The 27,564-nt window shown below is 41.1% G+C and overlaps 1 protein-coding gene across 8 annotated transcripts in view; it reads right to left on the bottom strand.

Moving 5' to 3' along the window:
• ARHGAP24 (Rho GTPase activating protein 24) overlaps positions 1–27,564 on the bottom strand; it is a 316,434-nt gene that overhangs the window by 35,587 nt on the left and 253,283 nt on the right. For 7 of the 8 annotated variants that reach the window (XM_074950525.1, XM_074950524.1, XM_074950527.1 and 4 more), the window contains 2 exons: positions 20,625–20,747; positions 8,578–8,785 (listed from right to left, as the gene is read on the bottom strand). In XM_074950525.1, the coding sequence (XP_074806626.1) occupies positions 8,578–8,785; positions 20,625–20,747 (331 nt within the window). Of the gene's footprint in view, positions 1–8,577; positions 8,786–14,654; positions 15,768–20,624; positions 20,748–27,564 lie in introns of those variants that run through there. The other variant, XM_074950526.1, reaches the window with a different exon arrangement.

The raw sequence follows: 27,564 nt of genomic DNA, 5'->3' as shown, positions 1-27,564 counted from the left end.
ACACACACACACACACACCCCGTCTCCCAGAAAGAGCTTTACAATAAAGGACTTCCCAACACCAAAGCTAGATGCCCCAAGATGAAAGAGGATTTGATTTTTTTAAAAAACACCACTAATTTCAATCTACATAAGCTTTTGTCTTGATTAGGACTTCTAGCATTTGGTTTTTGTATCTAGATTCAGTAAAGAAAACACGCATAAAGCACATGATCATTGGTCAAGCAACAACTGGTTCATTTCTTTATAGCTTCAGTCTGTTTTAATGGTTTGTCTTGTCTCCTTAGGAATTAACCCTCCTTATCAAGTTTGCCCTCTTTCTGTTTGGCAAACATTGTTATTCCCCACCCCATGCCCAGTGCTCCAAGCGGGGCTTGAAATTAGCATTGGCTTGGTTTATGTGCCAGCATTATCAGCCAGGTCATCATAGCTCTAGAAAGGTGGAATAAAAGGTGCTTCAGAGCCAGCAGACAGCGCATAAGACCTCAGTAAATTATGGGCTTGACCATGCCTCACTATGCACAGGTGTGGCAGAGGGCACAAGCAGTCTTTCCCTATCCCTGCCCTAACTTTCATGTTAGCCAATGGCCCAGAATAATTTCAGTCCTGCACCGGCACTGACAACATACCCTTATGTGGTTCCCCCTGCTGCACCCTCAGACGAGCTGGGAAGAAGCAGGGAGACAAATACAGCACACTGTAAAGGGGTATTGCAGATGCCATCCCAGAATGTGCTGCTACATTGCTTTTGGAAGTGTCATGCCTAACTCTTTGCTGCTGGCGCACAGCCCATCTCTCCCCACTTCCATGCCCCTGGGTGGACAGTGGCTTAAAGCCCCGTTTTAGCTCTAAAAACAATCCAGGTGACTAGAAGTTGTTTTTTTTAATTTCCTGAAAATGGAGGGGTGATTTCTCTCTATTTTGTTTCAAGACAGACAAATAGCCTGAATTCGGTCCCCAGATACATACACAAAACTCCCACCATCTTCAGCTTCATGCACACGCACACGCACACACACAGCCTAGCCGTTAGGAGCCAGAGAACTTCCCTTACTTGATAACATTGCTAACAAGGTCAAATTTTGAGTGAGAAGTAATTTATGGTGCCCTTGTAACATGCTCTTGCTAAAAAAGCGAGGCTACAGGAAGCACTATCAGACAGTCCAGTTCTCTATACACTAAGATTTCAACATAATATGCTTATGACCTTGATAATCTTATATTTATATGTTTTCTGTCCAGGTGGCTCCCAAACTGCTTTTGCTTTGACAGTTCCAGTGATTAAATGCACATAAACATTCCTCATATCCAATTCCACATTTTGGATTATTTGAATAACACAATTCAACCTTCAGCGATTGCTAGCTATCACATACAGCCACTTACAGGTTATTTCCTCAGCTGATAGCAACTGAATAGAACAGCATGAAATACTTTAACTCTTAATACATTGTGTTCTTCTCTAGAAGAAGCCACAGCTATAAAAGAAATCTATTTGGATTTTTGTTTTTTGGAGACATTTGTTGAACAGTAATATATGCTGCTCCCTCAGCATGTATTCATATGTGTACACACACACACAGACAAGCTACTGAATTTTAAGCTCCCCTGAAGATCTTGCACATTGATGGAAATAGCTATGAAAGTCTTCCTGCATTAATATTTATGTCTGTTTCAGTATCATTTCGAATATTTCCCTTCCTGTGAGATGTTGACTTTCATATCATCACCTAATAATCGTGATGAACAGTAGATGGAAAGAAATAATATAAAAAGAGAAATCCAATTTTGCTTCCTTCCAGGAAAAAGTTACGAACTGAAGAAAATCTCACGTTATTTTCTTTAATCAGAGGAGGCGTCTCCAGACCAATTTTTACAAAATAAATAGCTGATCTTGATAGATTTTGTGCACATAATTATAAATATATTTATACAAGCATCAAGGTGTATTGGTTTAAATCAAAGCAATTTCAATGACCAATTTTAATAATGATTTAAATCAGCAAGTTGGAAACCTTGATTTTAATCATGTTTTGCATTTATGCTTTTTATTTTCCTAAAGAAAGGTTGAGTCTCGCTAGTTGGTAATCATTAAAACATGTTAGTTGCAACTAAATATAGCCTTTGCACTGAATTTGGTGGGGTTTTTTGTTTGTTTGTTTTTTGCTAAACAGGTCAATACACTATACCTATTCACATATATTTAAACAATAATATAGCTTAATTTACATTTATTCAGATTCTTAATTTTTAATTGTTTTATTATGTTAGAAAATGGTGAATTATGCATTTCTTATTTAGTAGATTATTTTTTTACTTGTGATTTGTGTCATGCTCTATTTGGACAGAAATTCAAATTCAATTAAAAAAGCATAAAACCAGCATTTTTAAAATTCAATTAAATATAACTACCTTAAATGTCCTGGATATATAAGAAAAAGTTTATCAAAACCTGTTTTGCATTTAAAATTAATAGATTTATTAAACAAAGGAAGTATGATCTACAGTTAGCCAACTGAACTGATTGTTTTTTGGAGTACTTGGGGCACCTTAGAGAGGAACACATTTTTTTGAGCATAAGCTTTCGTGAGCTACAGCTCACTTCATCGGTGCTGTAGCTCATGAAAGGTTATGCTCAAATAAATTGGTTAGTCTCTAAGGTGCCACAAGTCCTCCTTTTCTTTTTGCGAATACAGAATAACACAGCTGCTACTCTGAAACCTGATTCTTTTTTGTCACCATGCCCTTCAAGATTTTAAAACTAGTAAATGTCATCCTCTCTCACCAGTTTTTTTAATCATAGATTGGACAAGAAAAACTAACTTTCCTAATTTTCCAATTTCCATTGGCTTCTTAACTTTGAATGAACTAGTTATTGAATTGAAATGAAGAAAAGATTCTCTCTGCATGTGCAGAAAAATCTTCTGCAGTCAGAAACTGGTTCAGCACATCAGCAAACTCTGGTTCCAGATGCTTAGCCAGTAACTTCCACCAGTTCAATGGTTTGACTTTCTTTAAAACTTGACAGCAAACATGTGCTGCTTAATATTATTCTTTGCATTTAATTTATATGACTAATAGATTATAAATAGTTTAGGCCTTATGTTGTTAATTTCAAATTTAATTTTAAATAGGGCTATTTTAAAAAAACTGTAGTTAATTTAAATTAAAATATGATTTTAATAAAAACAATCCAATTTAAACAGTTTTTTTTAAAAATCATCCATTTTTACCTCCCCTGACAAGCCTGGACTGAGGGACAGTAAATTTAAAGTACTTTCAACACAACAGAATGAAGCAAAATCCAAGTGATAAGCAAAATTCACTGTTTGAAAGAGTTTTTAAATAAAAGTCTAATGGAACTGTACGGAAAGTATGAGGGATATTTGAATGTGTGTGTGTGTGTGTGTGTGTGTGTGTGTGTGTGTGTGTACACACATAGAGACAGAGAGAGAGAGAGAGAGAGAGAGAAATAGGGATAATACTGTCCACATAAGGCTGCTCTGAAGTTTAATTCATTAATGTCTTTAAGGTACTTTGAGACTCTCTGAATGGTACTAATGATGTGCTAAATATTTGTATAACTAACGCTACCAACTGAGTACCAAACTGCTAGCTAAGCTGAAAGTTACAGTGCTTCAAATATGTAGCTCACATTGATTTCAAGTTAGGCTTTTTATCATTTCATTTACACTGAACCATGTACTTTCTTCTGCAGTTCACCTGATGGTCTTCCCTGCTAAATCAAGGTAACAGGATGTGCACAGGAAAAAGAAAATTGCGGGGGGGGGGAGGAAGGGGCGAAGAGCTACAGGACCTTGGACAGCAAATGTCTTAAAGGATCCTTATCAGAAAAAAAAATACCCATTTCTTTAAATATCCAACTTGCTCATGCTTGTAAGATGTCCAAGGAGAGACTGCAACATTTTAAAACACAGTGATGCTATTTTGAAGCAGAGATTACTAATATGGTAACTATAAAATCTTGCCTTCTCCCTCCCATCCAAACCAAAGAAGCTTCATGTAAACATTAGAGCAGGGGCTGGCAACCTGTGGCATGCATGCCAAAGGTGGCACACAAGGCAATTTTTACTGGCACACTCTGCCAGTCGGGGTCCTGGCCACCGCCCGCACTCAGCGGGCTGCTGGCCTGGGTGAACGGAACGCCGGGCTGGCACCAGGCTGAGCGGGGCCGGTGGCCGGAACCCCAGACTGGCGGTGGGCCGCTCAGTGTATTAAATTTCTCCCCGTAGGAATGTGCTGCTTGCAGAGCACCAGGAGCGGCAGCCATAAGTAGTACACCGTATGCAGCACATTCCTACAGGGAGAAATTTAATCCACTACACCTGGGTAGGGAAGGCTGTGCCTCCCCAAACAGCCCACCCCCTATCCGCCCACTCTCACTTCCCGCCCCCCCGACTGCCCCCCTTATAAACCCTGACCCATCAACCCCCCCACCCCTTATCCCCTGACCACCCCGTCCCGGGACCGCCCGCCCCCTGACTGCCCTCCTCAGAACCCCCCACCCATCCAACCCCCGCTGCTCCTTGTCTCCTGACCACCCCCTCCTGGGACCTCCCACCCCTATCCGCCCCCCCCGGGACCCTACCCCCCATCGAAGCCCCCCTGCTTCCTGTCCTCTGACTGCCCCGACCCCTATCCACATCCCCGACCCCTGACACGCCCCCCGGGACTCCCATGCCTATCCAAGCCCCCCCGTTTACCATGCCGCTCAGAGCACCAGGAGTGGCAGCCGTAAGTAGTACACTGTAAGTAGCACATTCCTATGGGGAGCAATTTAATACACTACACCTGCCCGCTCAGCCTGCTGATGGTCTAGAGTTTTCAAAATATGTTTCTCGCATCCCTTATCAAAAATTACACTTAGCTTAAAAACTTGAAAACTTTAAAAACTTCGTATATTACAGTAATCATTAAAAATGTATAATGTTAATAAATACATAGTTTTGATGAAACAAAGTAGTTATACTTATGTGCCTGTGCTTAATTTGCGTTTTCGATGATTTACCTTCTAAAATAATCTCGCATGTCTCGCACCCCCAGAAAGGGCATCTTGCACCCCCAGGGGGTGCGTGCACCCCAGGTTAAGAACCACTGCACTAAACTGATAAGATCTGCATTTTAATTTAATTTTAAATGAAGCTTCTTAAACATTTTAAAAACCTTGTTTACTTTACATACAACAATAGTTTAGTTATATAATATAGATTTATAGAGAGAGACCTTCTCAAAACGTTAAAATGTATTACTGGCATGCAAAACCTTAAATTAGAGTGAATAAATGAAGACTCGGCACGCCACTTCTGAAGGGTTGCCGACCCCTGTATTAGAGGAACAGTCTGCTAAGTGGTGGTTTTTTAAATGTAAGCATTTAATATATAAATATTTCACTGCCCTCTCCTTTTATTACAAAAAATGGAATTGGACTCTTTGTTTAAAGTGTATTTATATTCAGAAAAATGTCGAAGTGAAAATGGCATCTTTTTATGCAAAACATCAGCTCCTTGTGTTTCCAAGTCATAACTCCACTGACCAATAGTAGTTCTTCCTACAATTAGAGATGCAGAACCAATACTGCTATGGAACAGGGACCTGGATTTTGTTCTGTTTCATGCTCCATCAACAAAACTGTCAACCAACTCAACTGCAAAAACCATTATTGCTGGAGATGTCTGAGAAGGAAAGAACACCGCTTGATATTTAGATCCCAGGATGGTTCTGCAATGCTGGACTTCAGATCAGTCATTAGTCATTTGTGTACTAAACACACTGAATTCAGAAGTCCATGAGAGAATAAATATGGAACCCCCCAGAATTTCATTTTTACAGTCACTTTTCCGACAATAATCATTTTCCCAATGTTCCTTTTGTAGTACCGGCTCAACCAAACTAGAAGAACATGCAGTTGCCTAGAACAACAAAAATGTTACCTAGGGAAATAGACACAGAGTCGTGCAGGGGAAAAGGGGTATATCCACAGCATGGTCTTCCCTTCTCCACAGCACGGGGTAATCCTGAATGCCTGCACAAGGGCAGGAGCAAGATGGGAACAGCAGGTCCCAACCAAATCAAAGGTCCCAACCAAAATCAGAGTCCCATTATGCTAAGCACTGTCCAAACACACAGTGAGAGGCAGTCCCTGCCCTGAACAACTCTTAGTCTAACTAGAAAAGATAAAGGGTGGGAGGGAAAACAGAGAGGTGGAGAAGTGTGTTGCTCAAAATCACACAGTGGCACAGTCAGGAATAGAACTCAAATCTCTCAGCTCCCAGACCAGCACTGTATTCCCAAGCCCACCACACTGCCTCCCAAAGCATGGGAAAACCAACAAGCCAACAAAAACACAGACGCTTGTTTTCATACAAACATCTCAGGTAGGAGTTAGCTATAAATACACAAGCCTCTGAAGAAAAACTGCAGTGCCAGAGAATTCTAGGTGACTAATGCCAACGTTTCTAACTGCTTCCACCGCGGTTACGCGCCTGCTTCACAGCAGCAGCACATGAAGCCTCTTCTCCATTTCATTCTCTGAAGCTGAAACAGCAAGCTTGTTCCTGCGGCTCAGTAGTGTGATACAGGTGTTGTGAGAGAAACCAGAGAGAAATATTCACGCTGCTCAGCTCACAATTCATTTGTTTGATAATAGATGAGCTCTGCACACCACTTGAAAGAAGCACTTCTGTCCAGAATGTTAGACACAGCATCTTCGTGGGTTATTTTAAAAATATAATGTTCTTGTCAATCATTTGGCCTGGGGGCATTGAAAAGTCTCATTCCAGCTCATTTATACCCCAATGTCAGTTTATCTGCATCTCTGGCCAGAGATATCATTACTAACGTTTAGCTTTAAAGGATAAAACAAAGACCAAATGCATTCAACGAAAGCTTGGCTACAATAGATTTCTCATTGCTTTTTGAAAATATGCCTTTCCCCATAGTATAGCTCTGCAATATCTTTCTAGTTAAACTAAAAAATGGTATGCTTTTACATTCTGATGCAAAAATTCACCCCTCTAACAGCGTCACTTGCTAGAGTTCTAACCCCATCAAGCCCTTCTCCAGCCAACCTTGCCTCCGGTCCACTTTTCATTTAAAAAGTAATAAAGCTGACATGGAAGCAATAGCTTTTGTTCTTTCTGTGCACTGCCACTTTCATGATCTGCTTGGAAAATGCAGAATTGTGGGGGAAATGGCATCACAGCGTTTGACACTTATAGTGTTGCTCCAATTCCATATCAAATGTGTTTATTTTTGGAGAGGACAAAAATGTTGTCTCATGATCAGACCCACAAACTCCAGCTAAGATCTGACTTATTTTGGCTCAGACACCACTAACAGTCAAAGAACAAATGCAACCCCTCCCCCCGCCCCGCTCAAGTTAGGCCCTCCATCACACCTGTGCAACCCTCTCGTGTTCTAAGGAGTTGGTAGAGGTACCACCAAGGATATAATTTGAAGACAATGGAGGTTCAACAGTCAGCCTATAATTGGAATTTAGTTAATTATCTTGGCACACGAATCTAGGTCACTCACCCAGAGTTACGGTGGCTCAGTGGTGCTGGTGTAATCCACTGGTTCTGCATGTTATGTCTCCTCTTCTACCATGTCTATTACTACTAGCACCCCTCTAGTTCCTGGGGTAGAGGTCTCATGCTTTTAGCACTGAAGATCTCTGATTCAATCCCTGCTGATGGCTCAAGTTGGGGTTTATTATACTTGCAGTAGTAAAAAATAGCATTTATTTTTGTCACTAAAGGCGAGAGATCTGACTGTGATTGGCTCCCTCTGCTACATGATGCCATTTTTACATAGTCCTTTTCAGAGCAGAACTCCCTTTAAACCAAGCCTTGCACACAGAGATGGCTGAAGATGCCAATGAAAGGTGAAGACCATCGACAGCTGAGAGAATGGCACTGGCTCATTTCTGGGTCCAGAAAGTTCCTATTTTATGGTTCAGTTTTGGATAATCAGCTGAACATTTAGATGCTATTCTGACCTGAACCCTCAATACTATTTGAAGTTTGACCCTCACAAGGGACTATAATTAAATTACTTTTATTTAAAAAAAATCCCAAAATAAACCTCACACCAACCTTAATTTAGACTCCTCCTTCCATCTACTTCATCAGGTAACAGAACATACTGAGGCTGGTGATAAGAGAACATTTTCCTTGATGCAACAGAATAAGAAAACCCACCACCAAACCATTCCTAGGGATGATAAGGTCAAAGTGGTCTATATATTTTTGATTAAGCTGAATTGCTTATGATACACTTCCTAACTGGCATCAATATTAAGCCATTACAAAAACAAAAAGAATTTCTCAAAAAAAAAAAAAAACCCCGAAAAACCAACCATTGAGATCAGAACCTACAGTGAGAAATGAAGCAAATGCTAGCCTGTTAATGGGAAATGTGGAAAAGCCTGCAAAAGTTACACAGGTTCAAACCATGCTAGCTCAGGAAGGATTCAGTGCCATTTATCTCACAGTACACTAGATCACTCAAACTCTGGTCTAGACCTCTTAAAGTAGAGGGGAATTTTGCGCATTTTACCTGTCAAAAGATGGCTTCTCTCCACAGTCAAATGCATCTTGTAACTCTTTGACAAGGTTAGCCTGGCCCGGAAGTCGAAAGAGCCCTTCCTCCTTCAGCCCCCGCAGTCGGATAAAATCCACACACTGCTCCACCAACATGGGAGCCAGACGGTGCCCATATCTCTTCTCGTACCGGACTGTGTCTTCCAGCTTCTGTCCAAAGATACCTATGCATAATAAGGAGAGACATGAGTGGGTTAAGGGAAAGGTAGCATTGGAATGAACAAGGAGGAAAGTCCGTGCATGAATGATTTGTTCCACAAACAGCCCTCTTTACAGATTAGTCAAATATAAGGATAGTCAGCTCCTATATCCAGGGATAAAGAGCTCCATTTCACATCTAGCACCCTTTATAAAAAACAATACACCATATTTTACCATAATGGTCCAAAACACAATTGTAAAAGTATCATGAACCATTGGTACAGAAAACAAAAATAAAACACAACATTACCTTCAAATCCTAAGGGGAAAGCAACGCAGGGACATAGAACTCTGTCACAAAAGCGTTAAACCCAAGATATTACATACGTCCCTGTTTACTCTTTGAGCCGAGGTTAAGTGTATGTGGCCATTGAAACAGCTCTAATATCACGTCTAAGGTATATGAACTTTTTTACTCTTATTACACTCAGGGTAAAACTTTCAAAAGGGCATAAGTGATTTAGGAGCTTAATTCCCATGGACTTTCAGTGAGAATGGAAAATGGGACTTTGGCAGCTCTTTTGAAAATTTTACCCCCAGGGCCAGATTTTCATAGATGTAAAGCAGCTGCAGCTCCTACTGACCTCAGCTGGAGTTGTTGGTGTTCAGCTCCTCTGATTTAGACCATAAGTAAAGTACACTCACCCCTCACTCCTATAATTTACTACAAGTTGCACAATTACTTTCTTTTAGAATAACAACAAAACGTGTATGTGAGAAAGAGCAGGTGGTGGCATAATATGCCAGATTGACAGCCTTGAAGACTAATGCTTGTATTGATCCACATGGCAGGAAAGCTATGAACAGCTTGCTCATGAAATGCACTTCAAACCTGATCTGGAGAAGTAACTACCTCTTCCCTGCTATTAATGGCATCTCCAACTCCCTTCAAACCTTGGGCCCTTCTGCCAAAGAATGTCATTTGTGATGGTTGTTTTGTGATAGAATCATAGAATAGAATATCAGGGGTTGGAAGGGACCTCAGGAGGTCATCTAGTCCAACCCCCGCTCAAAGCAGGACCAATCCCCAACTAAATCATCCCAGCCAGGGCTTTGTCAAGCCTGACCTTAAAAATATCTAAGGAAGGAGATTCCACCACCTCCCTAGGGAACGCATTCCAGTGTTTCACCACCCTCCTAGTGAAAATGTTTTTCCTAATATCCAACCTAAACCTCCCCCACTGCAACTTGAGACCATTACTCCTTGTTCTGTCATCAGCTACCACTGAGAACAGTCTAGATCCATCCTCTTTGGAACCTCTTTGATGTGAGCATCTGTTTCCTAGCAAGAGGGCTAAAGGGCACCAACACATTTCATATACAGAGGGACACTAAACAACTTTCAGACAGGAGCTGAATTCCAAATAATGACCTACAGTTGAGAGACTTTCCTTTCATATTACATAAGCCATATAATGAGAAAAATCCAATAGGTCAGATTCTTCCCTTTGATAAGCATGCACAGCTCCAGTGACTTTAAATTTTTTTTTAAACAAAGATTCAAATTAGCAAGTGTTTGAGTCCACTTTCCTTCTTAAACTAAATCTAATCTTTAAAGTTTGTTTTGTTTTTGTTTTTTAAATTGTATTTATTTTCACTAATATACCATAATAAAGAAAGCTGGTGGAAATTCTAGTTTCTGTGTCCAGCCACGTGATTCTGGGATAGGGGAATAGCAGAGTTCTGATTTCCACTGTCCCTGCCTAAGAACGCTACCTGTTGGTAGGTGGAGGGGGTGGAATTCTCTCTCCTAGCCCCCCCCCCCCGAGCATGTTGCAGAAATGCCAGACGGGAACCATCAGCAGCTACAGAAGGAATATTTGAATGTCACAGTTAATGAAGCTTAGAGAAAGATTAACTGGCACAGAAAGTTTGGTGTCCAGCCAGGTCGCCGTCTCAGCTGCTAGAAGTCCATAGAAACTATGTTTTTTATTTATTTATTAAATAATGTTTTGGTTTCTAGCTTGCTCCATGCGGGGATGATGGGAGGATTAAACATACTTGTGGTTTTTGAGCTAAGGATTGCTGTCTGGCAGAACAATGGAGTTCCTCCACTCCCTCCCTGGTTCAGGAGGAGTGCTGTCCAAAGGAGCTCAGTTGAAAGCATGTGGTGATAGCACAAAGCACACAGCAGCGTCAAGGTTTCAAACCCCATTGTGCTCATGGGATTGTACCCAACTCCACAAGTCAGCAGCTCTTGGTGACCTGCTGAGTCAGGGCCTTGAGGTAGTTGAATGCAAATTGGCTAATTGGCTGCATAATTTTCACAAGCCAAGGGAGAGTTTTGATTTATTACTGGGCATAGTTTGATCTTGCCAGACAAATATTGACCCTAAGCCTTGAAATAAATCTGAATATTTGTTAAAATAGGAAAAATGGTAGTAAACTTTTAATTTGTTTCGAATTCGGCATATCCTTGGGACATACGGGGTGGGGTGAGACAGGTTAGGAAACGGAAATATCAAAAGAAGCACAGTTTCCAACCTGGGCCAAAAGAGGCATCTCGTAACAAAGTCGTATTCTTACTAGATTTCTAGCTTCAATTTCCACATAGGCTTCAAATCATAACCAAAAACAGCAATTACTCCCCCTTTTAGAAGCTGCCTATTGTTGAAAATAGAAGCTCATTGTTAGTAACGGAGATGAAACTGAAAAATGTTTTGTTTTACATGAAATTAACTAATCTATATTTTTCCACATCAGCCTTGTGAAGTTTTCTGCACTGCTCTAGCCATCTCTACCCAAGGCCTTCCCTGATAAAGCTATGCTATGAGCAGACAGTCACTCAGAGTTCCTCCTTCACCAACAGCCCATAATATTTCATGGCACTAAACAGAAGATTCAACACTTTTGAAGTTAAATTAATCAGCATAATAAAAATGTGGACTACAATTATAAGTACAACTCATGCCTGTTGAAAATACAATTAATATGAACGAGCTCTATCTCATTAATTGAACTTTTTTCTCACTCCACTAATGTTCTTCTGATTCATGTTCATATTACAGGCCTGCTTACATCTGCACAGAAGAGACACAAGTTCTCAAAGCCATTAAACTGCTTATAGTTTCATATTTGCTCTGACAGCATTGTCAAAACACATAATTTCAGGTTAATAAATTTATTAGGTTGCTCTTTTCCCCCCTCTTGTGGAATTAGCTTTCAAATCATGTCTAATCTGAAATGAATGAAATGAAAATAGGGTTTTTGAGGCACTGGGGAAAAATGTTTCTATATTGTTATAAATTGCAGATGCATTGCAGTGCAAGCTGTGGTATATTGAAAGCAGCTGGCTGCTGCATAGTATTAAGATGCCCATAACCAGCTCTCAGCCAGTATTGCTGAGTACAAACAGAGAACTAAGAGGGGCTATGATAGATTTAAAATCGTGACTGGTGGGAAGAAAGTGGATAAGGAAGTGTTATATACTCCTTCACATAACATAAGAACTAGGGGTCACCCAATGAAATTAATAGACAGCAGATTTAAAAACAAATAAAAGGAAGTACTTCTTCATACAATGCACAGCCAACCCATGGAACTCATTGCCAGGGGATGTTGCAAAGGCCAAAACTATAACTGGGTTCAAAAAAGAACTAGATAAGTTTATGGAGGAAAGGTCCATCAATGTCTATGAGCCAACATGGTCAGATATGCAACCCCATGCTCTGGGTGTCCCTAGCCTCTGACTGCCAGAAGCTAGAAGTGGATGACAGGGGATGGATTACTTGCTGATAACCTGTTCTGTTCATTCCTCTGAAGCATTTGGCATTGGCCACTATTGGTAAACATGATACTGGGCTAGATGGACCATTGGTCTGACCCAGTTTGGCTGTTCCTTTGTTCTTAAATTATTTTCTCCAATATTTAAGTCTATGGGCCAGATTTTCAGAAACCTTTCTTGCATAGTTGCATGCATAGGTACACAGTTCAATGTGCAATTACAGCATTTTTGTGAACCAACAACCTGTTAACTAGACCAAGGTAATTGGTTATTTGCATGTGCATCCACAGTCAAGGCCTGACCCAAAGGCCAGTGAAGTTAATGGGAGTCTTTCCATTGACTTCAATGGATTTGGATTGTGTCATAACGATGCACACAGTGTTCTGCAAATCTGGCCCATAGACTTCCATGATGATTTCTTTTGGAAGAGACCTTGTATACGTAAAACACGGTTCAATTGGCACAAGTGCAAATGAGCAGCAATGGCTCTAGCTGCATCATTCAATCCCCTGCCCGTAAACAGGGTGATTTCACTCATGTTTTCAGAACAGAAGAGTTGCTGTGTCAAAACATACAGAAAAACTGAAACAGCTGAAAGTCTCATTTCTCTACGAGAAGCCTGCGGCACCACTAAGGTCAACAGTCTGCACATTAATCTGTTAATCCTTTTCTCAAATTCTGAACATTCCTCGAATAGTTAAGCTCGCATGGAGGGGCAGACAGCAATGAACCGGTACATAACATGTATGTACATAGACACATATGTCCCGTCTCAGCCAGATTTTCAGAGGTGCTGAACAGCTCCAGTTTTTTATTTTTTAAAAACAAATCTATCAGCAATATTTAAATCTAGGGCCAGATGTTCAGCACCCTGTGTGTGCACAGATACACAATTTGCATGTGCAATTACAACAGTTGCACAGCACTTGTGAAAAAAATCAGGCCCTCTGCCTTTATTGCACTGGAAGAACCATAGCTAGTGCTGCTTCCTCCTTCAGGGCATATCCTGTTCACCTGTGCCTGTGTGGGCAAAACCCCCAGAGCAATGGAGCCACCTTGTTACTGCCGAACATGGTGGGCAGGCGGCAGAGCACCCACGCTGGGAAAGATTGGCACATATTGAAGGTCACTCTGTGACAGTTTCGTAGTAGGCTAGGAAGGAGACAGATGGGAGCACAGCCCTGGGACCTGCAAACTATGGGGAAATAAGGGCCAGATCCAGTTGCATGTAGCAACTTGCAGCCTCATCTTCATCCCACTGGGGGGAGTGGCTAATGTTTCTGCGAGTTGGGTGAAGAGAGGATTCCAACCCTATTAATCCCTGTGTGTAACTCTTAACTCGTGCTTGGAGTGGGGATGAGAATTTCCATTCATGTACTCAGAGCAGTTCTTAAAAACAGCACAATGTCCGTGAAACGCTTCTTCTCAGATTCCAAAAGACAAAGTTTCCTTTTTCTCATCAAAGAGTTAATTTATTTTTTTCTTGGTGCTGTGACTCCTATTCCGTGTCACCTCCTACTCAGATTTTTTTTTCTCTTCTAGCTTTACCTGCTGATGCATTTTGAAAGCCAGCTTTACCCCCACAACTACCATACTTAATCATTAGGATTATGTGCAATGTAGAATTAAACTTGCTTTAATAATGTCTCTGCAGCAAGTGGAAATGGGAGTACACGCTGCAGTGGAATAGGATGAAACAAAGCAAGGCAATGATATGCAACAGCATAATGCATGCGTGGAAATCCGACATCTTTGGATCCAAGTATTTGGACACCTGGACAGATATAAATTCTCTCATCCCCACCCCTCATGCAGGAATAAGTGTCAATCAGACCTATTCTTCCAATTTTGCAAATATTATGGCTGACCCTGGGTGTCACAGGTTCAACTCCCTCACAGACTATTCATGGACTGCTATACATAGAAGACAATGCTACAACTACAAATGAACAAGGAAATTAATAAATCATTCATGGAACGTCAGCATCCTTATTGTTTCATGCCCTTTGTTTTGGACTTCTCGTTGGCACTGAATACACAGCCCCCTCGACCTCTCAGAATAAAAGGCTCTAACAGCAAAGCACAACACAGTGACAAGCTGTACATACCTTTGCGAAAACTAAAGCACCGTTTAATTCTCCTATAGGTAGTTTTAGGAATGAAAGGAGCCGACGCTAAGGCCCCTGAGGTGCGGACCCCATCATTTCTATCTTCAGGCATCATGCAGGCCAGAGTCCCAGTATCAAGCCAAAGCTCTCCTTTAGAAGCTTCATCCAGAGGAAAGACTGTGACTGTTCATTCTTATTGATTTATTGGGGGGTTTTAATGGTGCATTTTCATCTAAAGTTGGAGGTTTGTGATCTTCTAGATCTCCGTAGTGTTTTTTTTTTTTTTGTTTCAATTCTGCTTTGGGAAGAATTTCCTTTTGTCTTTTTATTTCCTTTTCTTTTTTTCCTTTTATTTCCTGTGGTGAGACAACTAGCTACAATGCAATGTCACAACAAAAGAATTTCAGCCAAAAGATGCATCTTCTGTTCAAATGGAAGTGTCTGTGAAAGAGGGGTATGTGCTGGTGGGGGTGAGGAGGGAGAGCTCTCCCTGTCAGCTGGAACTGGGGGTAGAGTGGCAGGGGGCTCAAATTCCACTGGAAAAGGTCAGCACATCGTAATGTGCACGGGGGAAGAGAGAACAATGACAGAAGGGCCCCTGAAGAATTCTCCAAGATACTCCTTGCTGGCTCCTTTTATCTCTATAAACAGGGAACAAAAATAATGGCACCTTCGCCCGAAAGACTCTCTGTCCATAATGGATTCTTTTCAAAGTGCCTTCCTCCGTAACCGCCTCCCCTTCTGATGTTCTTGTGGGCTTCCCAGTTGTTTTGTTACCTTCAAACTACCAGAAGCTCTTGTGGGAGAGAGGCATCAGATGCAGCGGCGTTGGCCGAAAGGTCCTCGGGATCTGCTGAAGAATACAGGCTTCCACACGGGAGAAGCTTTGCTCATTTCCTCCCTTTACTACTATTCTCATTGGAGGTGTTACGAATGCTGCTGCTGTTGCTGCTGCTGCTGCCTTCTGCTCCAGCCAGTCACATACAGCAGGTGCAGGCAAAACAATGTAAAGGAGGGAGCTGCTGCAACCTTGATTTTTTTTTTTTGACTTTGAGTTGACTTCAAGCCACTGTCACGTGTGCCAGCTTAGCAGGCAGTAAGCCTCAGCCCTTCTGGCTCTCAAGAGGCTCCAGCCCTTGCTCTGCCTTACCCCCTTGTACCGCCCCCCCCCACTGCATTAAAACTCTGTTGTTTCTTCTTCTCCTCTACCCCCTTCTTTCACTTTATTTCTGTTTTCAAGCTCTGCAATCAAAGCTCAGGCCTTTCCTTTCTTTAAAAAAAATTGCCTTTTTAATCTAATCAGGAAAGGAATTTCATGTGCAAACAAGCATTAGAAGTCCTGGCTGATTTTTCATTTATTTATTTTAAAAAAGAACGTTCTCCGTATTTTCCTGCTCTTTTGGTTAAAAAAACAATCTTGTTCAGAGCACCTTGGTAGCTCCCCACCCCCTTTCCCATTCCTAGTACCAGTTAACAAACAATTTAATTATCTGGTTAATTATTTATAGATCTGCTTGCTCCATGACCGGGATACCATTCCAGTCACCAGCCAGACCCTAAATATTAGTGATTTAACAGGGCTTATGCTCATATGCACAGACACCTGTGGAATACACACAAACCTTGTTTATAATACTCAGAAAAATTGATGATTGTACACGACTACTACTCTGAAACCGGTCTACATAAAACTACGTTTCACATCAAACACACAAATAATTTGGTAAGACAGGGCTCTTGTGATTCATTGTATTTTGTGCTAACTTTAGGCGGCGGGGGTAAAATGGGTGTTTTCCTTTTGATTAATTGGTTGGCTGAGTTTATTTGTTTTTTGTATTTGATTATTTTTATGCTGCTGGTTGGTCGACATTGTGATTGTAAGTCTAATTAATTGTTAGAATACCTACAGCTTTTGGATAAATAGATTTAAACAACAATTTAAAAAAATCCTATCTAAATAACATAATTATAAACTCTGAGGGCACAGACTTTGAGCTTGACTCTCATTTGATATCAATCACTGAAGTCAATGTTGATTTACATCAGCTGAGAATCAGTTCACTTATACGGTATTTATTTTCTCTGTGAAGCCTTATGCATACCTACGGAATTAGATAGCAAGTCCATTAATAATAATGATGATGATGTTAATAACATGGACCCTCATTCAGCAAAGTTAGTCTGTTTCAGGTTCGTTCTGGAGTAATTTATATAGAAAAAGGGTAGGAAATACACGTGTTGAGTTACATATTGTCATACATAAGACATTACATAAGAGACCTGATTAGGTCTTTTGGAGTTTCAAAAGTAGTACTTCAAATGAGAATCAGTTAAACAGGCAACTCTCTAGACGCGCAATTCCCAGAGGTCTCCAGGCCCCAGGATACTGTCCGGTATCCCCGTGTAAATACATTAGAAACCTAAAACCACTCAAGATTGTGAGGCTCAATATCAACATTTGTGTCACAAATAGAATTCTCTCAGGAATGTTTCTCTGGTCCAGGATGGAAATCCTAGTCAGTGTGTGTCCATGCAGAATAGTCAACAGCTTGGTGGTCAGGGCACGGACGTGGGTCTTGGGGACCCATGTTCAGTAGAAACAATTTTCAAAGCCTCAAAACTTTTCAGGAAATAGAAATGTTGTTTTCTGGCCAGGACTTCTCACAATCATTTACCTCACATTTTCTGATGATTTGCCCACTAGAGAGACTCATTTTAGAGTTAACATATTTGCTCAAGAAGGCCAACATGAAAATGACATTTATAAAAGGCTTAAGTTAAATTAAAAATAATTCAATTAATAATTAATTCAAACAAACAGTAGTTCAACAATTATAGTCTCCCACCATGCCCAAGCCTTAATTGGTATTATGCAAACAATGAGCCTCATGTTTCAGAGTAGCAGCTGTGTTAGTCTGTATCCGCAAAAAGAAAAGAAGTACTTGTGGCACCTTAGAGACTAACGAATTTATTTGAGCATAAGCTTTCATGAGCTACAGCATCCAATGAAGTGGGCTGTAGCTCACAAAAGCTTATGCTCAAATAAATTTGTTAGTCTCTAAGGTGCCACAAGTCCTCCTTTCCTTTTTAATGAGCCTCATGTTCAGCTCTGCATTTGCACCAATAGGTGGCACTAAACATTATTACATTTGTGACAGTATCACGCCAGCTTCTGGGGTGCATCCAGTGGTTTCCATATGTAAATCCAGTCTCACCAAAGTCCATCTTACATCATAAATGGCTAAGGTGCCAGACTTGGATTCAGGAGATCAAGGTTCTATTTCTAGCTCTGTCACAGACCTCATGTACAAACTTGGGTAAATCACTCAATGTCACTTGGCCCCAGGTCTTCCCCTGTACACTGGAGATACTTCCCTACCTCACAGGGGAGTTGTGAGGATAAAGACATTAATATATGTGAGATGCTCAAATACTGTGGTTGTTGAGATCACGTAAGCAGGTAGACTTGTAGCTCTCCTCTTCTCAAAACGGTACTGCTTGTACCCAAATGTGTTTTGCCATGGTAGCTGACAGTGATTTTGGATTGGAATATAAAATGGGCCTATTATAGTTCAATATACTGCCTGGTATAAGACAGATTTTTTTAAAAACAACGTCCTGTGTAGGGAATCACATCTAGAGTGCGGGCCCTTCCCTGCTTATCATGTAGGTCCCAAATTCCTTACAGGCTAGAGGGACATCTTTTACCATCCCTTTGGCAGGCATTTTCTCTAGGAATTCCCAAGCACCACTGAAGGCATGTTTGAGACAGTGCCAGACAGGCCTCCTGCTGATAGACGGTCACAGGGTAGTCCACCAGGCAGGGGGTCAAAGTTTCTGCCCAGTATGAAATGTCTGACCTGGATAGAAGGTGAAGGAAGGTGTGTGGTTCCTTTGAAAGATTTTGTTCAAAATTATCATTTCCTTCAGGCTCAGGCCTCCTCTAGTTTAACTAATAGGTGGAAAAGGTGATTTTTTAGCCAGTAAGAGCAGTTTTCTGCTACAACAACTGTTCTTCTCTGTTGCAAAACAGCATGAACAGTCTTGCTGAGGTTCCAGACATTGTTTTCATAGCCAAACAATAATGGTGACAAGAGAGAAGTTATCTGGTTTAAATACAGATGCTCTCACCTAATGGGAAAGTAGCCCCCATATCCAAAAGTAAGGGCTTAAGTGCCCTGAGAAACATATGATTAATGTGTAAGCATTTTGCTTCCTGAAATGATGATAATAGTATTATCTATAATAGTATTATAGATAATAGTTGCACAGTGGTGCCCCCTCAGTATAAGGGGCCTTTCAAAGACAGCAGGTGTGCTGGACAGTCTGAGTAGGGCCATTTGCCTTTTCAGGATTTCTAACCAGAAGGAACAACTTATACACTTAATGCCCAAATAATGCCACAGGGCTTCTAGTAGTGTTCACTGCGTTTTATACAATGTTATCAGTCAGATGCAGCTTTCAGGCTTTGTGGGACCATAAATGCCAAGTTCTTGTGACAGGTACAAATTCTAATTGAATTAGACACCAAGATGCATCAAGATCCCTCTCATCTTTACCCCGTGAGAAACAGCCTTCTCCATCAGCAAGGACTAGAACCAGTTGACCAGCTGTAGGAGTTGCTGAGAAAGTGTGTCCATGATTGTGTTGGGCAGAGATGAATACACTGTATTTGCCAATGTATTTTTGTTTTGAACTCCCCCCCGTACCTAACAAAATGTCTTTTTCTCAGGAGCCTATACCATTTTTTTCTTCTCCTCATGCTAATATAAGGTGACAAGACTGAATCCACTATGTGCGCTGACTCCATTCTGTGCTTTCTGACTGCAGCAAATACAACTGCATGCTGAACAGAGAAAGGAGTGGAAAGAGAGCAACAGGACTGACACAGTGGTGCTGAAGGCCCCCCACTAGCAGCCTGCTCACCTAGGTTGTCATTGGGAACAGACAGGCATCCAAATAGATACAATAGCACATAAGAACAGCCATACTGGGTCAGACCAAAGGTCCATCTAGCCCAGTATCCTGTCCTCCCACAGTGGCCAGTGCCAGGTGCCCCAGAGGGAAAGAACAGAACAGGTAATCATCAAGTGATCCATTCCCGGCTTCTGGAAACAGAGGCTAGGACACCATCCCTGCCCATCCTGGCTAATAGCTATTGATAGACCTATCCTCCATGAATTTATCTAGTTCTTTTTCAACCCTGTTATAGTCTTGGCCTTCACAACATCCTCTGGCAAAGAGTTCCACAGGTTGACTGTGCGTTGTGAAGAAATACTTCCTTTTGTTTGTTTTAAACCTGCTGCCTATTAATTTCATTTGGTGACCCCTAGGTTCTCATGTTATGAGAAGGAGTAAATAACACTTCCATAGTTACTTTCTCTAATATGCCATGTTGCATTTTCATTCTGTATCTTTTTCGGAAGAATATTTTCGGTATTGGGAAGAAAAACAGGACCCTCTTAGGTGAAAAGAATGGCTGTGTGATTAAGAGACAGAACTGGGGGTCAGGCAATCTGGGTTCTATCTTCATCCTCTGTGATCATGAGTAAGTCTATTCAGCAGTCTATGCCTCACTTTTCCCCACCTGTAAAACGGGGATGACAATACTTCCCTACCTCACAGAGAGATTTTAAGGCATATTTAATTAATGTCTATAAAGTGTGTTGAAATCTTTTGGATGGGGGAGAAGCAAAAATATTTATTCATAATATTAATGCATGTCACCCCTAGGGATTATCTCAGTCTACCTTATTCCCTAGGTGACAAACTGCCCATGAAGGACTGACTTCACCAAACCAATTTTCCTAGAAACCTCTATCATGATGGGAAAGATGAATGGGAAGTGCTTGGTCCAACTATTTTAAAGCATCTGGCTCACTCACTGTCTTTTCTTCTTCACTAGGACCTAAACACACAACAATATGTATCTTTTTCCTGGGACTCTTAAATTTTCTCTCCTGGACTCACCTCCTCCAAAAGGTGCCCATATAACCCTGCGAATGGATTTCACCCAGTCCTCCATGTCATTCTGTGTGCTGGCCATAAGAAGGTACGTCTCATGATGAGCTGTCATCCGCTCTCGGTCTCCTCCTGCAAGAGAAGACAATCACATATAAACTCTATCCCTTCCAGCCCAGCCAAACTCCTGCCAGCCGCCTACCACCAAACTGACTGCTGGAAGCTGCAGCAATGTGTAAGGATCCAAGGGTGTGGGTCCTTGGTTTTAGCAGGCCTAGAACCCAAGAGTGTGCGAGGCTGAGGTCTCTTACCATTCCCTCACTGCCACCAAGGAAGACAGATGAAGCACCACCTCACTAATCTTGGATGGTCAGGCCCCACATGGTCCTATCAGGACACCAAAGGCCTGGGGCACCTGATTGGCTTGCACCCATTACTTAAGCAAGGAAGCGATCCAGATGGGTTGTCTGAGCAACTGTGCAGGATCCCTGTTGCTGGCTGCTACATTGGATCAGGCCTTTTACCTGTCTCCTATGATCTGCATCCAACCCTGTTCCTAGTTCCTGTTCTGCTCCTGTTTCGTTCCCAGTTCCTGCCTTGCCCCTGCTCCAGGCCTGCTCCTTGCCACATCTCTGGTTCCTACTCCCATGCCTCATTCCTGACCATCGGCTCCAACTCTGACCCTTGGCTCATCTCCTGGCTCCAACTCCGGCTCTGACCGTTAGGCAAGACCACCTATGTCCCGGTTCCTAATACAATGGTTTGAAGTATTCCGACATAGATACCATGGCCTAGCTATGAAAGGCAGGAATATTTATCATCAGTCAATAGTGTGAAAAGAAAATACTGAGAGTATAGTCACCATCTGATTAAAAAAAGCTATTGAGAGGAGCAGATATTTTATTAGAGAAAATGAATATTCATAATGTTTCATTTTTGATAATATTCTGAGTCACCATCCAAAAGCACAGGCACAAAACATGGACCTCCTAATTCCATACTGCCTTGCATCTTGTATGATTTACACAGCTATACAGTGAGCACATTCTACACACACTTTGCACAGATGGATAGGACAACAGAAGATGCAAGGCAGTGGAAAATCGGGCCCTTTAACTGTTCCCTACAGTTTCCATCCCTCTCCAGAGTTAGTAATTTGGCTATGTGACAAAAAATGCCTTCCTTTTGGCCAGTCCCAGGGTAGCTAAAGCGTCAGAAGGAACAGCTGTCATTCCTTCTCCTTCCCTCTCACTCACTACAAACAGAGAGCATATGATGCGTCGAAGATACATTTCACTCTTTTAAAGTTGCAGAGGACTGGAATAAGAAGATGCATTTTTGACCCATTAAAATACAAGATGAGAGGAGCATAAAAGTGCCATTCTAAGCCTGAAGCATTCATTACTGGTTTTGCCCGAAGGGCGATTTACAGCATATACAGCAATATTCTGCTCTGTCACCAATGCTCAGCCAGGAACAGCCCTGACACTGACTGCAAATGACAGCTGCTTCAATGTGGTCCCGGCTAGTGGAGAAAAAAAGTGAAAAGCACTACTAATCATTATTGCTGCTACCCACTTGGTACTTTATCTCTGAGAATGGTGCCAGCGTCTAGTTTTTGACGTTGATTCTTATTTGGTTCGCCACTGTCAATCAAAGGATGTCAGTGCCTTATACTTATTACACAAGCAGACATTTAACTTGCAAATGCTAAACGGCAAAACCAAAAACACAGAAACTGTGCATCAGTCTGCTAGAATGTTCCAAAAGTCCACCTTTGCATCTGAACTCCCTTCAAGGGTACACAGTGTCCAGAGGCTGGAAACTGGATTCAAGGCCCCAGATTTAAGCCCACTTCTCTAGAGCCAAAATCAGGAGCCTCTCTTTTTATTTTTTGGATCTGATGAAAAGGTTTATAAGGTCTGTTCTCATTTTGGCCTTCCCAGAGGATTTGGACAAGACAGTAGAAATCCTTCAGGAACAGCTAGTATGTTCCATCATTCAAAAGGCAGTAAATCTCATTGTATCAGCTTGTCCATGATATTTACTTAAACTGTGGCTGAAATCTCATGAGAATTAGGCATCATTACATGCAACCCCAAATACCAGTCCTGAATCTCTCTAAGAACTGACCCCAGCCCCAACTGAGATTTAGAGCCGACCAGAACCACTTAGCCAAAATACACCGACTGGGTATTGAACATGGACTATATTATATCTCTCCTAGATCTTTGTTACATGTTTTAAACAAAAATAAACAACCCCACAAAAACACTACATTGTGTTACTCTGCACCTCGTTATTGCAATGTATTTATAGAGAGATTTTCCTCCTAAAGAAATTAAAGTATTTTACATTTCACCTAGCACTAAAATTCAGCCATTTCTGTATTGGAACATATCTTGTGTTTAACAATGCACTGCAAAAACTACACAACAGTTTAGGACAGGAATTGAAGTATGCAGCTGAAAGGAGAGGGAGAGGGTAGGAAATTTCTTGTACATAAGCAGAATATAATCACCTGAATGGAATTTGGACAGGAAAATGGGCTGAAATACCTGAAGTTGCTGAAACCTTTTTATATCTATGTAAAATACAACGGAGGGTAACAAATATTTGAAGGAACACCATAAATGCGAACACACCCCAAATCCATATCTCCTTCCTCCAAAAGATCACAGACGAACTTTAAACTACGTTCCGAGTACAGTGAAGACAATCAGCTCTCCAGAAGGAGACCTGCAATAACCTTACAACTAGAAGCGTTAGAACATGTGACCAACACAAAACCCTGCACATTTTGGAGGCTAATAGTGATTTCCTTGCAGTGATGACATTGTAAAGGTGTGGACAGCTGTCATGGCTGAAGGGTGGGCTCCTATTTGTGATCCATCAGTCTTTTCAGTTTTCTTTTAATGGCCTATACATTCCACTATGGCAGATCATATGCCATTTAAAGAATAAATGATCTTATGTCAAATTAGAGGGTCTATACATTATAAACTGGATTAGTGCCAGAAGTCCAGATAGTTCGTTTACACCATTCCAGAGTAGCACTCCAAACAACAGACTTGATTACATAACGATTTAGCTACATTTAATCTGTGTTTAACTTCATAATGAAGGAAAGCATAAAATATCTTTGGTCAGATGCTCAGCTAGAGAAAATCAGCAAAGGAGCTCAAAGGAGTTTACACCAATTGAGGATCTGTCCCCCTTGATGTTTGGTACATCCTTTGTGTGCTGCAATATTGGGCCTTTTATGCTTATCTTCCCTGTGAATAAATTATTATTTACATCATGCTACAAGTTTGCACGATGCTTCGAAAGAAGATATTTGCGAATACACTTGCGTTCATTTGTTTGATGTAGGACTGTAAATGCTGGTTTATGTAGGAATAATATTTAAAATACAGGTAAACCCTGATAATTTGAACAGCTCAGAAGATATATCTAAAATTCAGAAAATAAGAATTTCAGATCATAGGTATTTGGAGAAAGAAAATTATCGTTACATAGGACATTTCTAACTTTTCAATAATCCGATTTTATCCGTATAAAGATTTTCAGAGTTGCTGAGCACCCACAGGTCCTAATTATTTCAAGAGAAGTTTTAGGTGATCAGCACCTCTGAAAATACCCAACAGTAGGCACCCCAATTTTGAAAATGTAACAGATCACTAAGGTTGCACATGCACCCTTAACTCTGCCACTTGTGAGCACAAATCATTATACGGTGTAATTACATCATCACATAGGGTCAGATTATACCTTTACAGCACAATCTCTCACTGAGCTCACATTGGAAGCACAACAGTTGCACAATCATTTTAAAGGCTGCAGCTTATTCATCTCTCCTAGGCTGGCAAACTCCAGGGCCTGGTGAAGGCAGGCAGGGTGTGCCCATTATCCTGTCTCTCCTCCCTAGCAATCTGCACCTACCAGGGGAGGGAGCAAAACTCTGTGCTTGCCTGACTACAGAGACTGGCCCTTGCCCACAAAGTTGAAAGCTGCAGCTTGCACAACCATCATACACATCCTACTCCTTCACAGCCCTGGGCCAGGACCAGGGTTAGTCTGGCCCATACTGTTTCTTAAAGATATACTGTATCATCATGCCTTTTGCAACCCTTAGTATTCTCTTTTTTGGATCAAATCAGAGTCAGATTTATTAAAGGAATCGAGAATTTCAACTTGGAACGGAAAAAGTGAAGTTGCCCTACCCCGTGTTCAGTCCTGTATCTCGGACAGGTCAGATTCCCTCCCCTCTCTTTCCATTAGCAATGACTTATGGGTTCTCCCTCCTGGCCCATTCACTGGCTCTCTAAATAGTAAATACAGAATGCTACTGCACTTCTTGATCAAGGCTGTCTGTGACCACTCGAACTCATGCTGGGTACAGCTTTATGCAGTGAGCCGGCGCTGCTTGGATCTGAGCTAGGCAGAATATTTTAGGAACTTCTGTCAGCTAACAGGAAAACAAAACAAAACACATGCACATAATTAAAATCAGGAGAGAGATGATTCCTGGAGGAACAGGAAATGCGATAGCCTTTTTTTGCTTATTCCACATTGCACTATACCCTTTGAAAAAGATGAAGAGGTGCTTACTGAAATTAATGGGTGGTTGACTCCTGAAATACCAACCTAAACAGCTTTCCTGCATTTTCCCCACTATCAAGTAAACATGGGAAGTACATAAAATTCTTATGCAACAAAGTAAACCAGGTCTTTATCAGATAATACATTCTTGTTTGTTGTACCTCTCTTTGTCCCTCCCCCACCCAGAAATGAGCAAACTTTCAGGGGACCAGGCCTTGTTTATGCTCTATTAGAACTGCATCACCTTTCCTCTACTCAAAGTGCTTATCAAGCTGAATTCACATTGAAAAACACCCTCAGTTTTCTGTTTATTAGCATCTTGGATTTACTGCTAACTGTAGTTCTTTGCTTCTTGCAAATGGAATGCACGGGGATTAATCTCCAACATTTTCTTAAAAGAGAATTTTCCCCCAGGAGAAACATCAAAACTAGGATTAACATGACTTTTTTTTTTAAACTGAAAATAACATGGCCAACCTCAAAAATATATTCCACATTCTAATATAAAAATGTTGGAGCCATTTGTAAGGTGAAAATATTTCCTATTTTCTGTGCATTTCTTTCAGTTCAAAGCCCAAAGCACAGGTTTGAAAATGGAGACATTAGAGACAGCTGAGAATTAAGGGGGAGACAGCTGGATTCTGTGCAAACCCTTCACTCATTTTAGACTACTTATTATCACCACATTTTAAGTTTCTGAAGAAAATACTGAATAATAATTGTAGTCTTTTAATGTTTCTCTTATGAGCGTCTACACACTGAATTTTGTCCATATATAGGCATTCATATGGGAGCTGCTGGGTGCTCAGCAATTTTGAAAATCAAGCCACTTATTTAGATGCCTAACTTTAGACACTCATTTTAAAAAAATCTTGCCTCTACAGACTTTTCCTCCTATTTTTATTTTATTTTTGGCCTTGAAATCCCATCTTTCTTTCAATTAGCTTTGGCCTTAATGTGCCTTGGGACTTTCTTCCAGGTAAGGCTCAGCACTTCTCTATGTATGTGTTGATTAATGCCCATCTTTTCTTCCTCATTTCCTTCCATATCACCTGAAGTCTGCTGGTTCATCCACACTCCACCATAGAAGGAGTGCCTAGTTTTGTACCAATCTTTCTTTATAGAAGATACTGCTCAATGCAAATAGCTAGATGGTCAACAGATTCTATGCATCTCCCTGTTGGTAATTTGTTTAGCTCCTCCGAGTCTGAGCCTTTCGAAAATGTCACCTGTGGAAAATGTGTCTCATCTTTTTCCCTTTGTTCCATATGGCAGCCACTTCCTTACTCTATACAGGATGTCAAGATAACTGTTTACCAGTTCAGGTCTCTGATTAACTTTTCTCAATACCAAAATAACTGATAGCCATGGCAGGCTTCACATCTGCTGCAAATGAGCTCCCCAGAAAAATGAAGTATTTCATCTCCTACTTCTCTGGAAATGCAAGCTTCTGTTTCTTTCTTCCTTTTCTCTTTGTCCTTCATCAGCTTTGATTTTACAGCATTTACATTCCCGCTTATTGGTCTGGACCATGAATCACCTCTTTATGTTATAGAGGTTACTAGATTAGAGTACAAGATTGCCATTGCAAAGTCAAGACAAATAATCTCTTCCCCTTTATTCTAATGGAGTTCCAAGATTTTTTAAAATAATCCTATGCACTTCTTAGCAACAGCACAAAGCAGAGGTGACACTTATATGACCTAAGCACTGATTTCACATCAATCTACCTTAGTTTAAGCACAGCAACTTGACATGCCACACTGATTATGTACTAATGAAAACCAGTTTAGCCAGCGAGTCAGGTGACCCATTTACAACAGAGGGTCTCATCAACACTGTGAATTTTAGCCATGTTGTAACATGGGAATTGCCAGACTGAATCAAGCCCAAGATCCATTTGTCCTGTATCCTGTTTGTGACAGTGCCACTTTAGAGGAAGGTGTAAAAACCTCCTAAGCAGGCAGATGTGGGATTATCTGTTCCCAACGTTAGATCTCATCTTGATCTCCAATAGTTAGAGATTGGCTCAAGTCCTATAGTATTAATTATCCCAGCTGCAGTGAAGACAAAGTCTAAATTAAAGACCTTTCTTTAGAGCAGGCTAGGCTGAGCCATTCAGATGTGTCTCAGATAACCATGGCTGAAAGAACAGAGAGAAACAGCTACTCGAAGTTTATGGTGTTTTTGAATCACTTGACTGACAGCCAAAGACAGACAGTCCTTGTGGTACGGTACGATTTTAAAGTGTTTGGAGGCAGGGAGAAATGAGACTCAAGTTTTGCACAGGAGTTGTGATTGAGCTGTGTGATTTTACTAGGACTATTAATTCCAGTATGCTTGGCTA

The sequence above is a fragment of the Natator depressus genome, chromosome 4, assembly GCF_965152275.1.
Source record: "Natator depressus isolate rNatDep1 chromosome 4, rNatDep2.hap1, whole genome shotgun sequence".
NCBI lineage: Eukaryota > Metazoa > Chordata > Testudines > Cheloniidae > Natator > Natator depressus.
This window is presented reverse-complemented; position numbering and strand designations above follow the sequence as displayed.